The 25,154-nt window shown below is 32.7% G+C and overlaps 2 protein-coding genes and 1 long non-coding RNA gene across 3 annotated transcripts; 2 read left to right on the top strand and 1 right to left on the bottom strand.

Annotated features, from left to right (window-relative positions):
- Window positions 1–385: 385 nt before the first annotated feature.
- On the top strand, window positions 386–3,167 carry LOC114751123 (UDP-glycosyltransferase 72B1-like). The gene is made up of 4 exons (XM_028939788.1): window positions 386–464; window positions 1,729–1,938; window positions 2,269–2,405; window positions 2,475–3,167. Exons 1-4 carry the CDS (start codon window positions 386–388, stop codon window positions 3,165–3,167), a joined length of 1,119 nt encoding a protein of 372 aa, XP_028795621.1.
- Window positions 3,168–7,430: 4,263 nt separating this feature from the next.
- On the top strand, window positions 7,431–8,962 carry LOC114751131 (hydroquinone glucosyltransferase-like). The gene is made up of 2 exons (XM_028939793.1): window positions 7,431–7,969; window positions 8,050–8,962. The coding sequence occupies exons 1-2, from the start codon at window positions 7,441–7,443 to the stop codon at window positions 8,949–8,951; spliced, it is 1,431 nt and encodes a 476-aa protein (XP_028795626.1). The 5' UTR covers window positions 7,431–7,440; the 3' UTR covers window positions 8,952–8,962.
- A 5,729-nt stretch (window positions 8,963–14,691) lies between these two features.
- On the bottom strand, window positions 14,692–17,347 carry LOC114751132 (uncharacterized). The gene is made up of 4 exons (XR_003740714.1): window positions 17,229–17,347; window positions 16,777–16,889; window positions 15,409–15,489; window positions 14,692–15,069 (listed from the first exon to the last, which is right to left on the bottom strand). It is a non-coding gene; the product is annotated as an uncharacterized LOC114751132 (long non-coding RNA).
- Between the last annotated feature and the right edge of the window lie 7,807 nt (window positions 17,348–25,154).

Below are 25,154 nucleotides of genomic sequence, written 5' to 3'. Positions count from 1 at the left end.
ACTAACTACGTAATTAATTAGTGCATCATACATTCATACTTAATTCATTTTCTTGGATCGATTAAGACGGCAGCCCAAAAGTATAAGTCAGATGTAGCCGTATAAAGTAGTTATTTTAGTAACTTCATGTGAATTAAATTATTGCAGATTTACTTAACTAATATATCAGATAGCCTCAATAACATGCACACCAAACATGAAACATGGATAGAAAATGGGTGGGAGAGACTAACTAACAGAGTTGGAGGCTGCCTTGCTGTGAGCTGCTTTGCTGGTCGATGGTGCTGCTTCGCTAGTCAGTGGTCGTTGCTTCGCTAGTCGGTGAAGGAAGATGAAGTGGAGCTAGTCGGAAGTCATTGCTTCTGGTAGATCACGACACAGCGACATGCAGAGGGAGACTGAGAGACAGAGGGAGATCGAGAGGGAGACTGAGAGGGAAGAGCTGAAGAGGGAGATTGGGAGAGGTAGACCGTGACACAGTGATAGGCAAGACTAAGAGAGTGAGACGAAGACTGAGAGGGGGACTTCGTTCACGAGGGGGTGGCTGCTGCTTGGCTAGGGCTGGTCGAGTGGTGAGTGGCGTGCCTGAGCTGAGTGAGTGAGTCTGAGTGTAAGTGGTCGCAGGCTGCTGCTATGATTGGGATTTGGGAAGACCAAAATTAATGTAAAAAAATTAAAAAATATATAAAAAGTAATATGTCTCAGGCAGGGCAAGGAATCCTACTCGAAGCCTGGCCCTGCCCGTGATCTGCCGTACCCAAAAGTTTTTTTTTTGGGCTTCAATTATTCAGGCCAGGCTGGGCCTTTTTTCCCTGGGCTCGGGCTAGTGCACCGGGTGAACAAGCATCGTGAACACCCCTAATAGAAGTTATCGATACAGGGTCTAAAGTTCAAGGTATATTATATACTACCTCCGGTCTTAAATATAAGAGGTAGTTAGAGATTTAATTTGGTTTTAAATATAAAATCTTAATCCATTTTGTCATGTTGATTCATTTTTTTTCCAAAACTAATCCACATGGTAATTACACATGCTAAAGAGTTTTTATTATCATGCACATCATTAACAAGATATTGTACAAAAGACAACACTCATTTATTACAAATAACTAACTTAACTAATTTTCTTAATATTTACAAATTAGCTATCTAATTCCTATATCAAAAACCAGAGGTAGTATAATTTAGAAATTAAAATAGTATTTGGATACCTTACTTGTCTCTCGCAGCTTTCTACTTCTTGATCCAATTCATATCATTGCTCTTCCTATAAATAGAAATCAATCTACCATCTAAGAAATCAAACTTCTCAACTTCTATAACTGAGTCGATGTTTAAGTCTCTAAAGCTACCAACCTATCAATGGAGAAAGGAAACTATTACATTGTCATGGTTCCATGTCCAGTCTTTAGCCATCTCATTCCACTCATTGAGTTAGCAAAACGGCTCGTCGTTCACTACCCTGACTTCTATGTTATTTTCCTTATTCCCACATTTGGCCCTCCCTCATCAACTACACTTTCCATCCTCCAGTCTCTCCCACCAAACATAGATTTCACCATTCTTCCACAAGTCAATGAAAATGACATGCCCCCCACTGTCGTTCATCCAGCAACACATATGCATCTCATTGTGTTATATTCTCTTTCTTCACTTCTTCAAGCTTTGATTTCATTGACGGATTCTCAAACTTATCACCTTGTTGCTATGATCACTATGTGTTCTCAGTGGATGCTTTAGAAGTTGCAAAGCAATTCAACCTCAAGACATACACTTATTGTGCTTCATCAGGTCCTTCATTAAGTTTCTTCCTCAATTTTCCCAAACTTGATAAGGATCTTGAGATTCTTTCCACTAACTTTCGTGAGCTGCAACAGCCTGTGAAACTTCCAAGTTTCAAGCTATTTTTTGTTTCTTTGGCCACCTTGGCTATCTCTTGTACTTTTATCCTATTTTTCACTTAAGAGCATGGGACACTCGGAAGTTTCTTTAGGTTCAAATTTCTCCCAAAAGTTTAAAATCAAAACAATGTTACCTCCTATCATTGAATGGTCAACATCACTATTTTAATAGTCAACCTTAATTTTCTAATGGTAGAGGGCAATATTGCTATAATTTTAAACTTTTGGGATAAAAGACCTAAAAAAATACTTTTGAATGCTTAGCACCTCTAAGTGAAAACTTCTAGACAAATTTGTACATTAACCCTTAGTAAATCAAGTTAAAAGCAATATGTATTACTATTGATGTGTTTTGCTGGTTGTGTAGCTCTTCAAGGCAAGGATCTCATTGACTCGATTCAAGACAGAACAAGTGAATCCTACAAAACAATTCTTCATATTAGAAAAGGATTGGATTTGGCAGATGGTATTATACTAAACAGCTTTATGGATTTGGAAAGAAAGGTAATAACAGCTCTGCAAGAAAATAACCATAAATACCCTCCTATATATCCGTTGGGCCCTATTTTATAGAGTAAGTCAGCTGGCATAAACGAGACAACTTCAAAGTGTTTAAAATGGTTAGACAATCAACCATCTAAATCTGTTCTGTATGTTTCTTTTGGGAGTGGAGGGACACTGTCACATGACCAGCTTAACAAGCTAGCCTTAGGGTTAGAGACCAATGGCCACAAGTTCCTGTGGGCTGTGAGGGCTCCAAACGGGTATGCTTATTCGGCTTATTTGAATGAACAAAAGGAGGACCCATTTGACTATCTGCCAAAAGGGTTTCTTGAGAGAATCAAAGATCAAGGCTTTGTGCTTCCATCATGGGCCCCGCAAATTGAAATGTTGAGGCACCAGTCAACTCGTGCGTTCTTGACTCACTGTGGCTGGAACTCTACACTTGAGTGTGTGTTCTATGGCAAGCCTATGATTGTGTGGCCATTGTTTGCAGAGCAAAGAATGAATGCTGCGATGCTAAGTGAGGAGTTGAAGATTGCTGTAAGGCCAAAAGAGAATGCAAATAATGATGGGATTATTGTGGAGAAGGAGGAAGTTTCTAGAATTGTAAAGAGTGTAATGGAAGGTGATGAAGGGAAAGAGATTAATAGAAGAATTCAAGTGTTTAAGGATGTTGCCGCTAAAGCGCTTGGAAAAGATGGTTCGTTTTCAAGAATACTCGCTAGTTTAACAAATCAATGGAAAAATTCGAATGGCAAATAGAGAGATGAGAGCTTAGTTTCAATGTATATTTTATCGTTATTTGGCTTAGTCGTGCATTTCTCTATCTTTAACAATAATTTGTTTTTATTTAAGTTTAACGTCATACGATGTTCTTATTTTAATTATTGTCAAAATTCGGGGGATTCATTCCATATGACATTATACTACCCCTGGCCTTTAATATAATAGCTATTTGACTAATTTGAATAGATTAAAAAAGTTTACTAAGTTAGTTATTTGTAATAATTAAGTATTATCTTTCTTAGAATATCCTTACTAATCATATGTATTAGCCAAGACCACTATTTAATAAAACTTTTAATATGTACAACTACAAGAACTACTTTGAAAAGAATAAATAAATATAAAAGACAAAGTGCCTATTTGGTTAAGCTGTGAGAGCTCAAAAAAGTTTGTTTAAATCTAAATAAGTGACTATGAAGCATGTTTATCCTGTATGAGTAATTTTTATAAAATCCCGATAAAACAATATTTCATTCTTTCACTGCACTTTTAAGATAAGCACAAAGGAGTAGCTTATGCATTTGAAAAATCCCGATCAATTTTTATCAAACAAAATTTTTCCAATTTACCCTCTCATACTCTTCCAAACATCTCTCCCCAAATGATTATATTTAATAATATTTATTAAATTCATGTCTTTTTGGTAATTATACATCTATAAGTTATTTTAATAAATGGAAACCAAACATAGTCACAATTCTTAAAATAACTTATAAAAGAAACATATCCAAATAAAAATCATAATTAACCAACATCACTTATAGCCAGTGTCATTTATAAAATCTACAATGATTTGAAATCACAATCATTCACTGCTAATCCAAATGAGTACAAAGTGGATTATGGTTTTATATTTAAAAACAAATTAAATGTCAAAACAGCTCTCATATTAAGAACTAGAGGTAGTAGATTGTTAATGGCCTTGAGGCTTGAGCTTCCACTTACGATCCCCTAACCCTGCCAATTTCCCTCCTCTAATCTGTCCCAACTAGGATGTTTCTAGCTTTAGAACCAACGGATTTAAAGATTAATTTTTCAAAATGCTTTTATTATTTTATTTCTGTGTCTTAATTTTATAGATTTGGTTGATTCTTGATTTGTTTGTGTTTATTTCAATATATATATATATATCATTACTAACCCCTAGACCTTTGTGAGAAATGAATTGCATACTATTCTTCATACATCTTTATTTAAGTTGTCTAAATCTTATTTATACATGTCATATCTATATTTTAATTTTTAATTAAAATATAGGATGAATCTAGAGAAATGATATAACAACAAGTTAAAAATTGCAATACTCTAATTCAGGCACTTAAAATGTCAAAATCCCAAGGAAGAAAGTGGTGCCTGATATGGTATTTTGCAAATGTAGTTGAATAACAAAAATGACCTTGTATAAGATTTTTTTGTAAAAAAAAAAAAAAAGCTATCAAACTTATAATTGCTAGTATATTTCTTGTTATTGGTTGTTTAACACTTCTTGCCATTGCCAATTCACAACTTCTTAACAAATAACTTGTTATTGCTAGTACATTTCTTATCATTTGCTGTTCAATACTTGTTATTACCAGTTTATAACTTATTAATAAACTTTTTGATATAAGGATATTTTTGTCATTTAACTATATTTGTAAAATACCAGATCAGGCATCACTTTTTTCCCTAGGATTTTGACCTCTTATATGCTTGAATTAGAATATTGCAATTTTCAACTTCCATTTTCCCATAATTTTTTCCCGAATTTTATAAGACAAAACGTCTATATTTCAAAAGATGAAGAATTATATGCATTTTATTTCTTGTTTTCTTCCAAATAAACAAATAAATAAAATTTATATTTATATTGTGAGAATCATATGCGCGTACATGTTCAAAAAGCATAAACATATCAGATAATGTGATCCAACTCCCCCCCCCCCAAAAAAAAAAAAATCTGATGGCATACGATAAAATATATAGCAAGCGTTGTTTTCCAGGTAAAAGTCTGTGATCTCATCTCGATGAAGAAAATATTTAAATCACAACAGGTTTTGTACGGACTTGGATCCTCTCCACTACCTTCCCATCCTCTTCCTCTCCACTACCCTTCTTTTCTCTTCACAACCATTGGATCAAAATTCCAATGGTCCATATTTAACATCTTATAAAAATAATGTTATTAAATAAATAAATAAATTTAAACTGTTAAAATCTGGTCTGAACAGTTTACAATTGTAATAAAAAAAATTAAAAAAATTTGCTTTATAATAACAGTCTGTAGTTATGAACTGTTCAGATTAGATTTTAACAGTTTAAATTTATTTATCTATTTTTTATCATAATATTTATTTTTATAAAATGTTATAACATATTAAATCTGGACCATTGGAGTTTTGATCCAATGGTTGTGAAGAAAAAAGGAGGGTAATGGAGGGGAAGAGGATGGGAAGAGTAGTGGAGAGAATCCAATTCCGTTTTGTACCGGCGGGTTTTCCACTAGCCATTCCTTTAATTTGAAACACGATATGATAAAGCTCAGAACAAGGTTACTAATCAATTTGCACAAAAAAAGATGGCCTAAACATAAAAGCAGCCAGAATTTTCACTATATTGAGAGGAGAAAAAAAAAACAAATTTGCAAAGATTTACATATAGGGTTGAGTTATTGGAAATGATTGAAAAGTAAAAACAAGATATAATAGCATGTAATACACTAAATTTAACGTGGAAAGACCCCTATATTATATGCCCCAAAAAAAAAACTAACAGTAACTATCTAAAGGTTTTACTATGAACAACAACCAATTAAATTACAATATAAATCCGTCATTTTCTAATAACAGAAAAATTTTATATATATATATATATATAATAGAAGAATATGCCTAGCAAAATATTGGCGTCTCAGCTCCTTTATAGGTTTTAAGTAATTTGATCTCGTTCATTGTCTCAAGCTTTTGGCTTGCCCTTATAATAAGAATGTATAAAGTATCCTACAATCTTATAAAATGTTTTCTTGTATTGCAAAGCAAGCAATTATTGATGATTTTTTTAACATTATTGTCGTCTATATAGCCACCAAATTCAATAATCAAAGCAAGACAGAATATATCAAGTCCAACCAAAAAAAAAAAACAAAGAAAATTCAAGGCATATATTCCGATAAGATATATTTGTTGGCTAGCAATTGGAAACGAATATCTATCATATGTTCATCTGTTGAGCATATAATATTCCTAATGGCAAAAAAAAGAAAGAAATATAATAGGGTTAATTAATCCACAAGTCCTTGTAATTTCAACTAATTTTGAATCAAGTCCTTATAGTTTTTTTTCTTTTTATCAGGTCCTTATACTTTCATTTGTTTTTAATTAAGTCCTCGCATTTATTTTTTTTTATTTAGTCCTTATAATTTCACTAAATTTTTAATCAGGTCCATCTAGTTTTAATTTTTATTTATTAATTAAATATAAACTTAATTAAATAAATTGATACTGAAATAAAATATTAATAATTAAATTAAATAATAATTATATAATAAAATATAAGTAATATACTTAATTAATTCAAGAAAAATTTTTAGAACAATTATTTTTTTTTGCAAAAAAATTATTATAATAATTTATTATTTTTAGAATATTATTGTTTATAAACTAATATTGAATAGTAAATACTATTTTATGTTTATAGAATAGTACTATTAGAATTTATAAAATAAAGAATAAAAAATTTAAGGACTTAATTAAAAATAAGGTGAACTTATAAGGACTTGATAAAAAGAAAAATAAATACAAGGACTTAATTAAAAACAAGTAAAAGTATAAGGACATGATAAAAAGAAAAAAATTATAGGGACCTGATTTAAAATTAGTTGAAACTATAAGGACTTTTAGATTAATTATCCCAATATAATATTGCCCATGTGAGGGAATTTTACACGTTTACGAGGTCAACCGACAAAAAATGCCACGTCCACATGGACTCATCATTATTAAGCTCAAAATATTTTTAATAGAACCTATCAATTTTTCAAACTACAAATTATGAATGTAGTGGGCCTCTCTTAGCATTAAAGACAAAAGATGCTAGCATAAAAAATGAGTGGCATCAAGTTGCAATTTATAAATCGAACTACTCTTAGTATAATTAAACAATTTTAGAACACTAATTGAGATAAAGAAAACTATATTTGCTTTAATTACTCCTATAAATAGAAGTACTTAAAAGGAAGTATGTGAAGCAACATCCAGAATATCAATCATCCATGGAGAAAAGAAATCCTTGCATTGCCATGGTTCCATGTCCAGGCTTTGGCCATCTCATCCCAGTTGTAGAGCTTGCAAAACGACTTGTCGTTCATCATCCTCACTTCCATGTCACTCTCTTCATCCCAACACTTGGCCCTCCCTCCACAACCACCTATTCAATCCTCCAATCTCTTCCCCCTCACATAGACTTCACTATTCTCCCACAAGTGAATCAAAACAACATCCCTCAAAGTGCCGTCCACCCGGCAACACAAATGCATCTTACTGTCATGCTCTCTCTTTCATCACTTCATGATGCTCTGAACTCATTAAAATCTCGAGATCATCACTTTGTTGCTATGATTGTGGATTTCTTCTCAGTGGATGCATTACAAATTGCGAAGCAATTCAACCTCAAATCATTCGTCTATTATGCTTCAGGAGCAACTTCACTGTGTTTCTGCCTCAATTTTCCCCAACTACACAACGATCATGACACTGTTTCTACAGGGTTTCGAGAACTATCACAACCCCTAAAACTCCCAGGTTTCATAGTTTTTTTTTCTTCTGGTTTAACGAAACTAATAATATCTATCAGAAATTAAACTAATGGAACTTCCTTTCAGGCTGCATAGCTTTTCTTGGCAAGGATCTTCCGGACACAGTTCAGGATAGATCGAGTGAATCCTACAAAACAATTCTGCACATCTGTAAACGGTTTGATTTTGCTGATGGTATCATAGTGAATAGCTTCCAAGAATTGGAACAAGAGGTAATAACGGCTCTACAAGGGAGTAACCATAAATACCCACCCGTTTATCCATTGGGGCCCATTTTAAAAACTGAATTAACTGGCCAAAACGAGTCAGATTTGAAGAGTTTAGTATGGCTGGACAATCAAGCACAAAACTCAGTTTTATATGTCTCTTTTGGGAGTGGTGGAACACTGTCACTTGAACAAGTTCATGAACTTGCTCTAGGGTTAGAGATGAGTGGCCACAAGTTCTTGTGGGTAGTGAGAACCCCAAGTGAGTCTACTTCTTCAGATTATTTGAGTGCAAAAAAGGAGGGCCCACTTGATTATTTGCCTAAAGGTTTCGTTGAAAGAACCAAAAACCAAGGCCTTGTGGTCCCATCATGGGCCCCACAAATCCAAGTCCTGAGACACGAGGCCACTGGTGGGTTCTTGACTCATTGTGGTTGGAACTCCACGCTTGAGAGTGTGTTCTATGGCAAGCCAATGATTGCGTGGCCACTATTTGCAGAGCAAAGAATGAACGCAGTGTTGATAACTGAGGAGTTGAAGATTGCTTTGTGGCCGAAGAAAGAGCACGATAATAACAATGGAATTGTGGGGAAGGAGGAAGTTTGTGGGATTGTGAAGAGAGTAATGGAAGGTGATGAAGGCAAAGAAATCAACAGAAGCATTCAGGTTTACAAGGATGCTGCTGCAAAAGCGCTTAGTGGAGATGGTTCCTCCACTAAGACCTTGTCTTGCTTATTATCTGATCTCCTGAATGGAAAATGATTTAATTCGAATGATCGAGTTGTGCCAATAACAAATGCTTGAGTTTGATTTGTATATGTATTATATACAAATACTGTATGTGTGGGTGAGTTCTCTCGGTAATGGCCAAGATTTTGGAATTATATATGTGGAACTAATTCTATTAGTTTTACTGCTAGCAAAATTACTGATTGGACTTCATTAAGATCCATTCCCTCTCCTTCCTTCTTTTCCAAATAATTCTGGTCATTGAACCAGACGCATCCTTGCAATTCAATGCTTTTGTATATGTGTTTAAGTTTACAGTAATAATTAAAAAAGAGTTTTGAAATGAAAAATACCTATAAAAATATATGAGAGAACTTTTTTTGCGTTCAAACCTGCCAATCTAAGTTTAAGAACAGCTCAATAATGCCGGCATCATTAAAATTAACCAACATCCGTTTTCTTCATTGTGGGACCCATGATTTTTTAAATAAAAGTGTCAAAATACTCCAATTAAAACCCAAAAAAAAAGTTAAGGTCAAAAATACTTGTGAACTTATACCAATAATTTACCAAACACCATATAATTTCATGGAAGTACCAAAAGATCTTATAAATCTTGAAAGGAAGCCGTTTAATTTAATAGTTATGCCAATAAATCTCTTAGTCTCCTAACGAACATGTAGGAATACTTTTTTTGGTTATATTTACAAAGTAAAGAGAGAACATTCCGTTTTCATTCCAAAAAAAAACAGAGAGAGAGAGAGAGAATATTCCCTTTGTTCAGTCCATAATATAAGTCATTTCTAAGAGAATGACTTGGTCTAAAATATAAGTCACTTAAAGAGTAATTAATACTTATTTGTGAATTTTGTCCATACAATTAATGCTTAAATATAACTTCTTGTATTTTTCTGTATCCTTAGTAATCTTATTTAATATGGGTATTGAAAAATATTTTCAATTCAAAACATATTTGATGAATTAATTACCATTTTTTGATATTAATAAATTAGTTAAAATGATTTATATTATAGATCAGAATGAGTATAAATTTGGATTTTATACATAGTATGCTGATGTAATTTTTCATGTAAATGTACGAATTTGTCTTTATTAAATTATTGACACTTATTAATTCATCCCTCAATTTTGTCTTCTTCCCGTCCCATGACATTACTTATTCTTGTCTCTTCCACTGTCTCTCTCTCCTCGTTGCCTTTTCCATGCCGCCTCTACAGTAAGCTCGTGATGAAGTTTTACTTTTGTAGTTGATTATTAGTGTTACTTTTATAATTAATTATTTAGATGATTGGTATGATCTTATTTTAAACTGCAAAGCCGCCTCTGGCAACAAAAAAAAACCTACAAAGCCGCCATTTTTTAATGATTTGTTTTAGTCTTCCCTCGTCTTATATTCGCCTTCATTTATAAAGTACTCTTTCAAAATTTTGCTTCGTTGAGAATAGATTCGTGCACAGCATTACTTTAAACATTGATTGATTGGTTCACTGTCTTTAATTATATAATGTAAAAAAGTATAATAACATTACTGTAAAAAAGATACCATAAAAGAAACACTTTATATACAATGGCTTTATAAATTACTTTATTGAGAAAAAATTTTTTGTTGAGATAACACTGTAATTTAAGAGTTAAAAATCACTATAAAATTTTTTTTAATTATTATTAAATGAATTGAATAATCTAATTATTATTATTAACAAATAATTTTTCGCTTTTGAAAATAAATACCTGTCCAATCCTAATTACTGTTCCGTCCACCCGTCCAGTCCCGAATTAAACGGGACCAAAATAGGATAAGTTGAACACTCTCTACTCTCCCACGCTTCATCTTTACCAGTCCCGTACCCTCGCCCCCACCCTACGCCCAGTGCCCCTATCCCCGCTTGGTTTTGCCGCCTTCTCCTTTAACCCCACTTAATTAATGCTTAATGGAAGTTTTCAGCTCATGTACTGTCGAGAGAAAAAACATAACAATAATAGACATATTACTCAATATGGTTCATAACTTTATTTTTTTGAGGGACACACTCAATATAAGCATGTATATTTTATAAATGAAATTCCAAGTTTGTGTTTAAATCTTTTTGAAAAATCTGATGAGTTAGAAGTTTAACTTCACACACACACACACACACACACTCTTTATATAAACTTGTCTTATAAAATTTGGATGAAATTCTTTTGATTTGATTTTTGAACACTCACAAAAAGCAAGTAAATCGACTTCCTAACAACTCCCCAAGATTTTTTATGGCAAAAGTCAAAATGATTTGATGATCAATTATTAGGCATCAGCCCATCGGGGTGACATAGCAGTTGAATCAGTTCCTTTCCAAGTTACAAAGAAGATGGGAAAACCATTTTGCAGTGCACGTATTTTTTTTCCCTTAATTCTTAATTTAGTGCATTTTCATGTTTTTAATTAAACTATTAGCACTGTTAATTACTACTAGTTTCAGTTCTAAATATAAAAACTAGTTAAAAATTCAATTTGGTCATATATATAAGATCTCAATTTACTTTGTTTTTCATATTTATTTATTTTTTTCGATTATGGTAATTACACATTTTGAATGGTTTTTATTCTAATATACATGATTAATAAAATTATTATTTTAGGAAAGACAACTCTCAATCATTAAAAATAATTAACTTAACCAAGTTTCTTAATATTCAAAAATTAGTTATCTGACTTTTATATTAAAAATAAAATATAATATAACTTCGTTTTGTTAGCTATTAAGCCCCGTAGAGGAGCCAACAGTCCCTTTCCAATATCCAACAGCGTTAAGAGATGAGAAACCTCAAGAAATATCATGTAAATTAGGTATAAATCAAGTCCAGATACTAAAATCTGGCCGTCCCTGCAAGCTGGCATGAAAGAGTTACAGAAAAGAAAGGAAGAGAATGAAATTTGAAACTTGTGAATGACGAAGGTTTAACAACATGGTAAATTTCCAAGGATGACAATTCAGTAGGTATGCTTTCCCGTATTTCCTCCTCTTTTGCCAACATGTGGTATGCCATCATAGACAAGATGGCTTTCAAGAGCAACTATGTCGCTGTTAAATTTAAATTGAAAAACAATTTCTTTCATAGTAATATCTTTAAATATAAGAAACAAATTATCCTTATCTAAAATTTTAAACTTGTTTTTTTTCCATTAATATAGGCCACTTATTATCTTTTTACAACAAATTTTTACTCATTATTTTTCATACACTCTTTTTATAAATAAGGATATAATTAAAAAAACTATTTACATCTTATATATTTACTGCTTTTAACTAAATTTAGCTAACTCTATGAACTGATTGATTTTAATAATTTTTTTTATAATAAAAGATGAAGAGAATATTTATCTATCTATCATTTTTTTTTTCAAAATGTTTTCATATAAAAGTAATGTAAAACAGTAAAGGGGAAAGGGAAGCGGGGAAGAATAGCAGACAAACAAAGAATAAGAGAGAAACTCGGAGAAAGAAATTCAATGTTTAATTCTTTTTTTTTTTTTCCTTGGAATGTAAACGGCAGGCCAGAGCTTGATCAAAAGAAAACCAAAATCCTAACCGCTAGTAGTAAACCTTCCCGTCGACTCCATTCGGGTCTCTTCCATAACAATACTTCTGCAGTTGACAGGTACTTGATGCAGTACGCGAACCTGATTATCTATTGAGTGATCTCCCCTGGCTAGGGTATCTGTGCACATGATCGCCTCCCTCTCTACACGAACTATTTGAACAGAACCAGTTTCATTACTCATCAATTTGATAAGTACTCTAAAACTTATCAAATCTAAATTGTTTATATTTAATTTGAACAGTCTAGATTTAAAATTTTTAATCAATAATTTTTAAATAAAAAACTATTTTTTAGAAAAAAGAGATTATCTTTATTTTAAATTCTATACATATTAAAATAATTATTTTAAATAAATAAAAATAAAAAAGCAATCAAATCCGGACGATCCAAATGAGATATAGACAGTCCAGATCTGATGAGTTTAACATGCTCATTAAAGTGATGAGCACCAAAACTGAACTTGTTGGCTTTTATACAGTAGTTGGCATGTCTCTTCAATTTCTCTCTGAAACGGATGATTAACTCCATTATCTCTCAACAAAGTGTTGATTGCTTCTATCGAATCTGAAAACAGGTGGATGGGTTGTCTCTGAAGAGTAATTGCACAGACTTGGATTCCCGTTTCAATCGCAGGGACCGTTGCTATGGTAACAGGGAATTTTCCCAGTGCATGTTGGAATCCCAACACCTATTCTCCCTCCGCGTTCCTCATAACCCCTCCGCATATTTTACCGGACTGATGCATATTAAACTCCACTCCTCGTTTCCCTTTAGCAAAAGATGTCTATACTTTCCTGTAGCTGTGTCCATCAGATGGAAAATACATTGTTGGCAGGTTGAGCCGGGTCCGAACAGTTCCTTCAAAGATCCTTGAGCACCGTGCTTTCCAAATGAGCCGGCAAACATGACCAAAGATTCTAGTCCATGGCCACCTTCTGAACCGAGCTTGAGTCGGGTTTTTCGACATGTTCCATTGAAGCCATTCCTGCAAGTCAAAAGAGAAGAAGGCAGTATAATGGTTAGCTTCTAAAAGTAGCTCCTACACTTCCTCGCTTCCTCACAATCTCTCAAAGTTTGTATGATGCTCTGCTCACACTGGTGACATAAAGCGCATTCCGCCGTCTCTGACATCCCTATTATGGCTCTTAATTTGTTGGTAATCAGTCTCTCACTTTTCCCAAGCCAGAAGAAAAATGTCATATTTTCAGGCACTTGCCAATGCCAAGTTTTCTCCAGTCGTGTCGAGCCCAATTCTGTTTCATATAAAGGCGTACAAAATGATATCGTTGAAAATTATTTATAGCCTCAACCCTAATTTTAGCAATTAAATGTAAAATATTCTGAAATTTCCAAAAATTAAATGCCAATATTCTGACATATTCTTGACTGAAAAATAATAATAATAAGTAAAACGATTACAAGAAATTAAAAAAAAAAACATTATAGATCTTCAAATCTTCAAAAATTCCTTTCCCCCCTTCTTTCTCGTATTTCCATAAAAAAAGAATCTAATTTAGTTTTTTTTTTATACATATAAGTTAGCCTATTAACATACTCTTGTTTGATTTGATTATCATGCATGTTGTAGCACTAATGATTTTAATACCTACAGGCGTCCCCTTCAATAAGAACATTTTAGGAATACGTCCCCGTAGAAAATAAAGAACTGAACATCAAGGACGCAGCCCATACACTCATAGTTGCAGCCATTCTGATAGCCAGTGACATTTGTAGCTGGCTTCGCAATACTAGGTGTGCTTTACTCTTCTGATTACAAAAACGTCCCTAATAAAGAAAGAGGCATGACAGTTTTGGCTGATCATCGAAGGCTTTCCAAATAGTTCTTGATTTTTAGCACAATCCCTATGTATTGTTCTACTTTGAGCACTTTTATTCTTCTTTGGATACATTTAGGTGATTGATGTCATACCCATGCACTAGTAAAGTTATTCTATTTGACTTTGAATCACTAAAAGTAAGGTTTCATCCTACAAAAAACGATTTTTTTTAACTTTTACCAAACACAGGGTTTGATGCTGTTTAAGAAATGAGGTTTTCTGAAAAATTCAAATTTTTCAAAAATCAAACACTTGATTTAACCCTCTTTACAAAATTGGTAAAATTAAAAAAAGACCCAAGTTCGCATTCAACCACCTGAACCCATTTATTTTCCATCCAACCATTAGGACCTGTATTAAGTCAATTATCGATCGTAGGGCCTAGCATTCCATACCCTGATCACTGGCCCATTAAAAGAGTACATATATTCATACACACAATCCTGGGCATAATAATAACAAATATCAGCACACAGACTATTTATATCATTGGCAGTTACTTGTAGTTTATCTGCCCTTATCCACCTCCTTATGGACTTACATAACAAAATATATATACATATACATACACATTTATATCTTCAATCTAGAATAGCAAAATATAATAAGCATATTTAAACAAAATACATAATAGATTCTCCAGCCTCCTCCACTTTCAAGCTCCACCAATCATACCTCCCTTGCCCTTAAAAGTACTTGCTTTTGCTCTATACCATGGAAGAAGAGATGAGATTCTAAAGAATCTCAGTACTGAAAAATTCATTCATGTAATCATACAATATTACAAACAAACATGCTACCCAGGCCAAAGAAAACAACACCTTGTAACCAAATATAATCAATGATGCATATACACTATACACTCACATAGTCAGTTGCTAACTATCGCGCCCACATTCCAAAATAAATGAAAACCAGCACATATTGTCATGACAAATGCTATCATGCAAAGGCAATTTACATGTTCTCATGCACAATAAGCATAATGGCACATCTAAACAAGCCTCAATCAATGCACAATCACATAAAAGAAAAGAAGTTATTACCTTTTGCTCTTTCTTCTATACTACCTTCCCCTTGCTTCCTTCTTGGCTCCTCTCTTAACGGACTTGGGCAAATATCAAATCCTATAAATTATATAGGCAAGGGCAGATTAACACACACACACATATTCATCTATTGTACTAAGACAACAAATTCACTTCCTTTGTTTCCAACTTTAATTCATTAAATTAATTAGCTCTTTGCTTTATATTTGATCGTAACTTTAATTTATTTTCAAGCCATTACCCTTCTAAGTTTATTAAACCATTAGCCAAATCAAAACATATCTATTTTTAACAAAAAATAGAGTTGTCCAAACAAGGAAGAAGATAGTATGTATTAATCAAATTATAATATTTCTAACTCTATATCTTGCCTTGTAGAGACCATAAATTCTTTATTTCCAGTTCTTTTTAAATTGAGCACAATATGGCCATAGACTTTCACTCCAAGAATTTTAAATAGCATCTCATACACTAGTTCATAATTTGAACCGTACAATTTTCTAACATTTAAGCATCTATATTGAGGTTTCAACATTATTCTTACATTCTAGAAAATTTTCCCAGACTTAAAACAATGATCAAGCCACCATTTCAATATGTTCAAACTTGATTTAATTCTCATCTTAATGGTCCCAAATGCAGTCCATTCATCTAGAACAATTACTAAGCATTTGGCACATCAAACAACAAACCTTGAATCCAGTTTTAAGCTTCCAAGACATAGTCAAATTCAATTCTCCCTAATTAAATAATGTTGTCTGAAACAGGGAAGAAAAAGATCCTCAAACTCAAACTCTAACATCCCATCCTTCATATTAGATTTTAAACCATTGTTTTAATGTCCTTAACCAAATTCCGCAATATAAAATAATTTCTTGACACCCAGGGACATTAAACAGCAAATTTGAATCAATTCCTAGCTCCCCACGTCAACCATTATGGCACACTCAAGCATAATTATATGTGTATCTCATGTTCGTAGCATTTAATCACAATAACACCTCCCAAATTTCCAACAGCCCCCCCCCCCCACGTTAGTTCTGAAAATTATCCAGCTTCAAAACTATTTTCTTACCATTACAGTAGAGCTTTTAGCCTAATCTAATAATTCAACATAACAATACTAATTGTGCAGCATTAACCAATAATAATTCTTCAATTTTCCAGTTTGAAATATTGCCACTAAAATTCCAGATTTGACAAGCAAGCCTACCCACACACTCATAATTCTTCCGAATCATCACTTTCAATCAGCATAGTCACCACACACATATATTTCATATATGTCAATTCAAACCCATGCTTCCATTTCAAATTGAACAACCACACACACGCACACGCGCGCGCGCGCGCGCACACACTTACCTCCAAAAATATTCCTATATATCTTCACTTTAGGCTTTACTTATCTCCTTTCCTCTGCTACATATCACGCCATTTAACAGCAAGTCTGGAAATTTTTCCCAGTCACCAAATCTCTGAAAAGAAAAAGTAAACATCCTACATCTCATATATATAAATATATATAGACACATCACAACATCTTCAACTTCATCAAAAACCCAGCGCTCAAAGAAGCCAAAACAAAGAGTTTAAATCCAAAATCACAGACCCAATGTTCGAAAGTTATAAAACAAAGTAAATCAAACATATGCAGTCCAAAAACCCCTTCACTCAACTCCAAATTCTTGCTTCAGCTAAAGCTTTCCTATTCTTCGACTTTCTCTCTCTAGAACCAAATTTCAGCCACTTCTCTCACTCCCAAATATTCCCCCAAGCGAAGAAACTAAGAGTAAAAGGAGATTTAGAAGACTCACCTAAATCAGTTTCTAAAACTGCATACGCCTAAAACTTCTCCGATCACCTCCTTCCCGTCCTCCTCTCCCCCCCCCGGGGGGGGGGGTCTCTCGAACCCTCTCGGGTTCAGGTCAGGCAAGAGGGGAAAATGGAAAGGGCGGAGGTGGTTTTGGCAAAGTAAATGGGGGTGGGGGTTTTGTTGGGGGACGTGGAATTGGGACGTGGAATGACCATTATGCCCTCAGGGTTTCCATTTACTTACAATTGGATCCTTCTTGGTTCTTAAGCATAACTAGGCCTGCCTGGCACGGCATCAAAAGTTACTTGTAACTATGTTTGACATAAAATGAGATAAAACTCTTCTAATATATTTATTTTATATTTTGTAGATCACGATTAAAAAGTTACTTATAAGTCATTTCAAATGAGTTCTTAATTGATTCCCAAATTCTCTCCCTTCAATAGTTTATTTGGCCCATAAAATAATGTTTTCAAAAATTTTGGGTCAAAAATTAATCCTTAACTATTTTTTCTTGAATTTTCAAAAAAAAAAATCCTAAATTCTCAAAATTAGCTTTATGATTATGTAGACCATATTTTAATGGTTTCATTCTCAGTAATTTCTCTGAAAATTTCTTCTCAATCATGCTTTAATTAAATCCACAAATTTTGAGATATTACAGTCGACTTCTAGTAGTTCGAGCATTTTTGCTAGCAAGGCGTTTTGTTGCATTGGCTATTATAACCATGACTTCGGCCTTTATGACTGCCACACGTTTACTTGTGAGCAATAACATTCACTTGCAGGTTTAAAAAAAATGTCAATTAATGGATTTTCACTTCGTTAAATCTTTTTTTTTTTTGGTTGAGCCTAGGATATCCATCACTAGTAGTAGTGTAAATTTCTCAAAAAAGCTTTAGTGCTGGCTATGAGACTCTCTCCATACATACTATTAGGGATTGAACTCCTGACTAAATATTTAAAGAATTTAACTAAGTGTCAACTATGCTAGGCCTCGTGGTTTCATCCTATTCCTTTGCTGTCGTGTTCTTGTGACTTTGTCTTCCTTTTTTTCATCAAGTTGCAGAAATCATTATTGTGATTGTTATTATTAGTTTTTCTTATGAAAGGAGGGATAAGAGGGTTTATGAGGTTAGTGTGAAATCTATCAAAACAATCAAAATGGTATTACCAAAGACCATGGTGCCTTAAATCTCTTTTTGTGATTGAAGAACTCCAGAAGAAAAAGGCTCTCAATAAGGCACTGTTTTGTTCAATATTATTTCATCTATATGGGTTAATCCATTGTAATTATTTGGACAATAAACTTTTTTTTTAATTATTAGTTTCTAATGACTTGAAATCAATAAAAATTAATTGGTTGTTGTTATTATTGTTATTGTCTTAGTTTATGTTAAAATTGATAGACTATTACTTTCTACCTATGGTCATCATAAAAGCAAGTTAGAAATTAACTTCCATCCTAAATATAAGATCTTAATTCAATTTATTTTCTAAATTTTTACTTCATGCTCTAAAGTATCCCTAATGATTACGCATATCAATGGGTTTCTATTCAAAAATAGTCATGATTAAAAATGATACTTTAGGAAAATCAACTTATATTTGTGACTTATACATATTTTTATATCTTTTTTATGGGTTTTTGTCACTTTAATTGGTCCTTATTGTACTATTTGATTATTAATTGAATTAGTGTGTTTTTTTTTTAATTATTGCTTTATAGAGGCAAAGTTGTCATGTTTTAGTATAATTGTGATTAATTGATTTTTAAGGACAAGTGATGCTACTGTATTTTTTTTTATTTTTCACAGATTTGCAAATTATAGTGCAGTCCTAATTTCAATGGCAACAAAGGACCAGAGAAATGCAGAAAAGGATCTGCTTTAGAGAAAATAAAGTAAGAGGAAAAGAGAAAGAGAGTGGCAAAACGACGTCGTTTTGGAGGGAGTCCTAAATGTTCACATTCCGCCTCCTCCTCCTACGGCAATGCGCTGGGAAGGAGAGAGGAGTCGACAGGAAACCACACGCACACTTCCATTTCTCATTCTCTAGCGAATCCTTCATGTTCCATCAATCCAAACCATTAATTCATCATCTTCTTTGCGTCTTCTTCCTAGTTGCAGCAAGGAATTCAACGCAACCTCTTCCTTCCACCTCCAACCTTGATTATCGGCCCATTTCATAACTACCAACCAAAACCTTCAATCCATCGTCCCATCACTATTTCTCGCTATCTCTTCGCGATCCGCCATCATCTGTCGTCATCTTTAGCGTTTCTTCATCACTGCCATCATCTTTTTCAGCTTTCCTGTCTGTTTCCATTACCTTCTCGACGTCTTCTCCATGGTCGCTTGCAGTAGAATGCTGTTGGTGTCAATCTTGATGGCAATACATGGCTTGTCTCCATAATCCTCTAATTTAGCAACAATGGCAGGAGCTTGGGTCTCTAGAGGAGAGTTTCATACTACGCTAATCTTCTTCTTCCTATTAGTTGCTTAACAATTACTAAGTCTTAGGATAGTTCTTCTGATTATTGAGAATTTTGTAATGTTTAATTTGATACTTCAGAAGATTATTGTGGTTAAATTATTATTTAGCATTTGATTTTGGGCTGTCTATAGCTTTAATTTTAATTACGATGTTGTAGTTATGACATTTGTATTGACTTGGAAGTTAATATATTGTGATTTTCCAAAGTGGTTTGGAATTTTGAATCAGAAAGTCCTTTGCTAGTTTTAATTCTGTTGTCCTAAATTATTGAATTATAATTAAATATTGGTTTTTAACATCTTGAGTTTCATTTTACTGTTCTGGTTATAATTAGTAAGTTAGAATTTTGGAAAATATTTTATAACAATTTGAGATGGCTTAGTTGTTGGATTAAAAGTTTAATTATAATTCTTAGTTCTTTGTTTTTAACTTTCATATATATTGAAGTGATGATTGTCTGTTGAATTAGATGATATTTTGTTATCATTGTTTTCTCGTGTGTCTCGTTTCATTCCACTCATTATCATTCCATTTAAATCATTTTCATATAAAAATATCAAAAACAAGTCTTTTAAATTCAATTTAATTCATTGCATTTAGTTAGTAGTTCATGAAATCAAAATTCTAGTTATAGTTTAAGTTAGTTTGCATTTATTTACTAAGATTTAATTCATTTTGGCTCCTCAAAGAGAAACAATCCGAGTATGCATTATATTGCACAATTTTGGTTTATTTTTGGAGTAACACTAGGGCACAAAATTAAGGGCTTTATTTCAATTTATTATAAATAACTAACTCAACTAATTTTCTTAATCTACTCAAATTAATTAAGTAGCTCTTATATTAAGAATAGGAGGTAGTATTTTATTATTTTAAATTTTAGATGCTTTGACATAAGGTGTTTTATCTACAATGTCATCAATGAGCTGCAAGCTTCCACTACAAAAAAAACAGTTGATTAGCGACAGAATTTGCGACGGAAAAAAATTATGTAGCTAATTTCTGACGGAATTTGTGACGGAAACAAATTCCGTTGCTAATTTTCGACGAAAATTCCATTACTAATTTTTTTGACAAATTAATGATGGAATTTTTCCGTCACCAATATTAACGATAGATTAGCAACCAAATTTCTCTCCGTCGCTAATTTGTCAGAAAATTTGTCAATAAATACTTAGCGATGGAATTTTTTCCGTCAGAAATTTCCGTCGCTAATTTCGCCGCTAAATTGTTTGTCATAGAAGTTTTTATCACTAATTTTAAATTTCATTATTTTAAATTATAATCTTACAAAAATGTATATAATAACAATTAAGAATATAATGATTTAAAAACATTTTTAATTATAAAATAAATTGATATATTTGTGGAATTGGTGTCAATGAAGATATCCTCATCATTCATATCATCATTAGGTATATACTGAAAATAGAAAGACAATTTCTTAGAAAACTTGTTTATATTTCATTAAAATAAATTCCTCTTGATTATTAATAATAATTAAAAAAATACAATAAGAATATTAATAACTTGTTTATGTAAACTGATATAAGAAAGAAATAATTTTATCATATATACAATATATGAAAATATATAATATATGATAGAAATTCAAAACCAAAAAATGAATTTATATGAACGCAAACTAATATTGAAGTGAATTTTGAATTTCAATCATTAAACAATAAAATTTGATCATGATATAATTAATACCCATGATATACATTGATTTTGGTATTTAATACAAAAACAAATGGTATATACAAAGAATTTTAAGAAAATAAATTACATAGGATATATATACAAGTAGGAGAATACTGTTTATCATAATCTATTCAAATTATTTATTTTTTTTATATAGAATAATTTATTGATTTTATTATAGTAGTTATTTTTTGAATAACACAATTTTTTGACTAATTGTAAATGATTTTCTTCAAATATATAAAACATATATAGATAATATAATATAATGTAATACAATACATATATAATTAAATTATATATCTTATCAATGTTAATTAAAAATAAATTTTAAAAATATTTATAAAAAAATTATTTATGATTTAAACTTCAAAATTAGTGTCATTAGAAATTAAAATTATATTAAAAATATTTTTTAAAAAATAAAAAATTATAAAACAACTAGTAAAACAAATATTTAAAAATTATTTTGTCATTAAAATTATTATGATTAAAATTATCATATAGTATATTTTTAGTTTTTAATAATATATGTATATATAATTGTTTGTATAAAATAATATTATACATATTTAATTTTATATAATAAGTCAACTGGTAAAGCTGCACACGCGCACAGATGAGGTCCTGGGTTTGAGCCATGGAGAAGTCACTTTGAGGAGGGAATTACGTGGTGGCGACATGTGGCAGGCAAAGGTGACATGTGACGTGGTAGCAGAGGTGAGATGGCAGCACACGTGGTAGGTAGAGGTGAGGTGGTAGCATACATGGTGGTAGAGCAGCACACGTGGCAAGCAGAGGTGAGGTAGCAGTGACACATGGAGGTGGTCATCGGTGATAACGTGGCGATTGGTAGAAGTGCCACATGGCATTTTAATTTTTTTTTCAAAAATTACGTTAGCGACGGGATTTTTCCGTCGCTAATTTGCGGCAAAAATTTCTATCAAGAATTAGTGACGGAAAATTTCTGTCGATAATTAGCGACAGAAAATTTCGTCACTAATCCATGGCTAATTAGCAACAGAATTTCAATTCAGTCACTAATTAATTAGCGACAAAGGAATTACCAACGGAACAAATTCCGTCGCAACGCTAATTCCGTCACTAAATAAAAAAATTCTGTCACTAAAAGCATGTTTTTTTTTGTCCTATTCAAAGAAGAGGCAAATGAATATCAATAAATTTGATTTGGTTGCACGTTATATTTGTTTGATACATAGTGATTATTGTTTGAGGACATTAAAACAATGGCATCAAGCTTTAAAGAGGCAAATGAAGAGGTAAGTGCAACTGGTGTAGATAGTATCAGAGAAACTTAAAGGGAAAATCACAAATAAAGACCCTTAAATTAGCAAAATTACTATATGGTCACCTGAATAAGCCAAATTACCATGAGGGACCCAGTCTCAAATTGCAAATAGCAAATATTGGTGAAAGGACGAAATTGCCCCTCAGTAAATCAGCTTCATTAATGAAGTCTGAGACAAACAATGTGATCGTGGAGAGCTTGAAGGAGAAGATTAGTGGTGCACACGGTTGAGAATCAAGTAAGTAATGTTTGCAATGTTTCTAAGTATACTCTTCTTCTTCTCTACCTTGTAAGATCGAGGAACGTGATGTTGTTCTTGAATGTGGTGACTGGCATTGTGGGTCATTGGGTGATAGGTATGGAGGGAGTAAGCGGTGGAGTTGATCATGGAATAATGTTGTTTGAGGAGGTTTTAGTTGAGTTGAGATTCAAAATATTTGTCTTTGTAGTCAGATTGTTGACCTGTGATTTTCATGACGGAAGTTGCCACTGATCTGTGTTAGGAATATCACGAATAGGAGAGTGGGGGAGGGGAAATGGAAGGAGGTAATAATTATTAGTTTGAGTGTGAAGTTTAAGGTGATGCAGTGGGGGGAGGGGAATGAAGATCTTGTCATTTAGAATTTTCAACTTGTAAAACCCTAATGTCAAGTGGGGAAAAGAAGATTTAGTTGGTCTTGATTTCTAAATGCAAATTTGATTGAATAAAAGTATACTGAAGCTGATATATTTTTTATATGTTTGTTATTCCAGGTTAGCATGACAAAATGAACTGTAACAATGGGTCAAGCTGTTGGAAAGAATTGTTTTGTTTTTTCCATGTTGGTGGGTATTTTGAAAGAAACAGTGAAGGTGAAGTTAAATATGATAGAGGGCGTGTGAGAGCAAGCAGCATAAAAGAAGGGATAACATTGGAGGAATTAAGGGGGACAATATCACAGCTGGTACACAATGATGCTAAAGGGTGTGAAATTAAGTATACGGTTAAGTTTGCTGAGCGCACACTAATTGATCTTTATCATGAAGGTGATATTTGCAATATGTTTAGATATAACGATAGCAGTGCTCATTCATATGTAGCAGTGAAAGGGAACTAGAAGGAAGGTGGAGCAATGAATGATGGAGAAATATAAGTGGTTAAAGTTTTACAGTTGATAGTTATTGTTCGGTAATGGGTTATTGTTAATACATAAAGAAATGTTGTTATTATGTGTATTGCGTAGCACTAGAAAGTTGTTATTTGGTAATGAATTGTTGTTAATTTGTATATAAATCTTGTTACTAAGGTAATGAAGTTGCGGTTGGAAGTTGTAATTTGGTAATGAGTTGTTGCTAATTTCCATTCAAATGTTGTTATATTGCTTAGTCTATTGCAGTAGTAAATTGTTATTTTATAATGAATTGTTGATATTTTCCATACAAATCTTATTATTATGCTAACTTTGTTACAGTAGAATGTTGTTATTTCCTAATGTGTTGTTGCTAATTTCTATTTGAATGTTATTATTATGGGTGTAGGGGTGAGAATTTGTTTGGGCTGTCAGAAGAAATAACTAAAGGTGTGGTGAACCTTGGTAATAACTATGAACCACTCAGTGTTGACTATGGTGCTGAATGCCTAATGTATGAACGAGGGGGTTTAAGTTAGACAAACTTCAGTGATGGTTTAGGGAACGAAGGGATATTGAGGGGTAATTTGGATTGCATGAAATGGGTTGGATTTTTTTACAGGAGTAGGGCAATATATTCCACATGCCCAAGCTTTTAGGGAGGCTGTGTACAGGTTTAGCATTGCACAGAAGTGGCTGTGTACAAGTTTAGTATTGCACATAAGTTTGCAACAACATATGTGAGAAATAATAGGGAGAAGATGAATGTGAGGTGTAAAGTGGAAAGGTGTCCATGGAAGATTTGTGCAAATACTGTTGGGAGGGATACTCTTTTATTATGCGTGACCACATTCGTTAATGAACACATTCATTCAGCACAAGATAATCTAGATGTCACTTATGCTAGCAATGCTGCGTTGACATCATCAATAATACTTGAGGAGATAAGAAACCATACCGAAAAGCATCCTACTGAAATAAGGAAGACACTGAAAAGGGAGTATGGTGTGAGGCTAACTATGCTCAAGCTTACAGAGCAAAGGAAAAGGCTATGGAACACATACATGGGAAACCGGAAGAATCCTATATGTTCATACCATGGATATGTCAAAGATTAAAGGAAACTAATGATAAAACAGTTGCTAAATGGGCTGTCGTTGGTAATACATTTGAGTGGGTTTTCATTGCATATGGTTCGTGTATTGAGGGTTTTTTGAGTTGTGCAAGGGCTATATTATATGTTGATGGAACTCATTTAAGTGGTCCTTATAAGGGGACACTACTCTCAGCGTCAGGATATGGTGCAGAT

The sequence above is a fragment of the Neltuma alba genome, unplaced genomic scaffold (genome assembly GCF_004799145.2).
Source record: "Neltuma alba isolate B1F8T4 unplaced genomic scaffold, ASM479914v2 tig00006763_pilon, whole genome shotgun sequence".
Classification (NCBI taxonomy): Eukaryota; Viridiplantae; Streptophyta; class Magnoliopsida; order Fabales; family Fabaceae; genus Neltuma; species Neltuma alba.
The sequence above is the reverse complement of the archived record's forward strand: the minus strand, read 5'-3'. Positions and strand labels throughout refer to the sequence as shown.

Excerpts from the sequence above, each read along its gene's own strand:
- LOC114751131 (XM_028939793.1), top strand. The coding sequence starts at position 7,441 with ATGGAGAAAAGAAATCCTTGCATTGCCATGGTTCCATGTCCAGGCTTT. Across the intron at positions 7,970-8,049 it reads ACAACCCCTAAAACTCCCAG|GCTGCATAGCTTTTCTTGGC; the intron begins GTTTCATAGTTT and ends ACTTCCTTTCAG.
- LOC114751123 (XM_028939788.1), top strand. The coding sequence starts at position 386 with ATGCAGAGGGAGACTGAGAGACAGAGGGAGATCGAGAGGGAGACTGAG. Across the intron at positions 465-1,728 it reads GAAGAGGGAGATTGGGAGAG|TGGATGCTTTAGAAGTTGCA; the intron begins GTAGACCGTGAC and ends ATGTGTTCTCAG. Across the intron at positions 1,939-2,268 it reads GGCCACCTTGGCTATCTCTT|CTCTTCAAGGCAAGGATCTC; the intron begins GTACTTTTATCC and ends CTGGTTGTGTAG.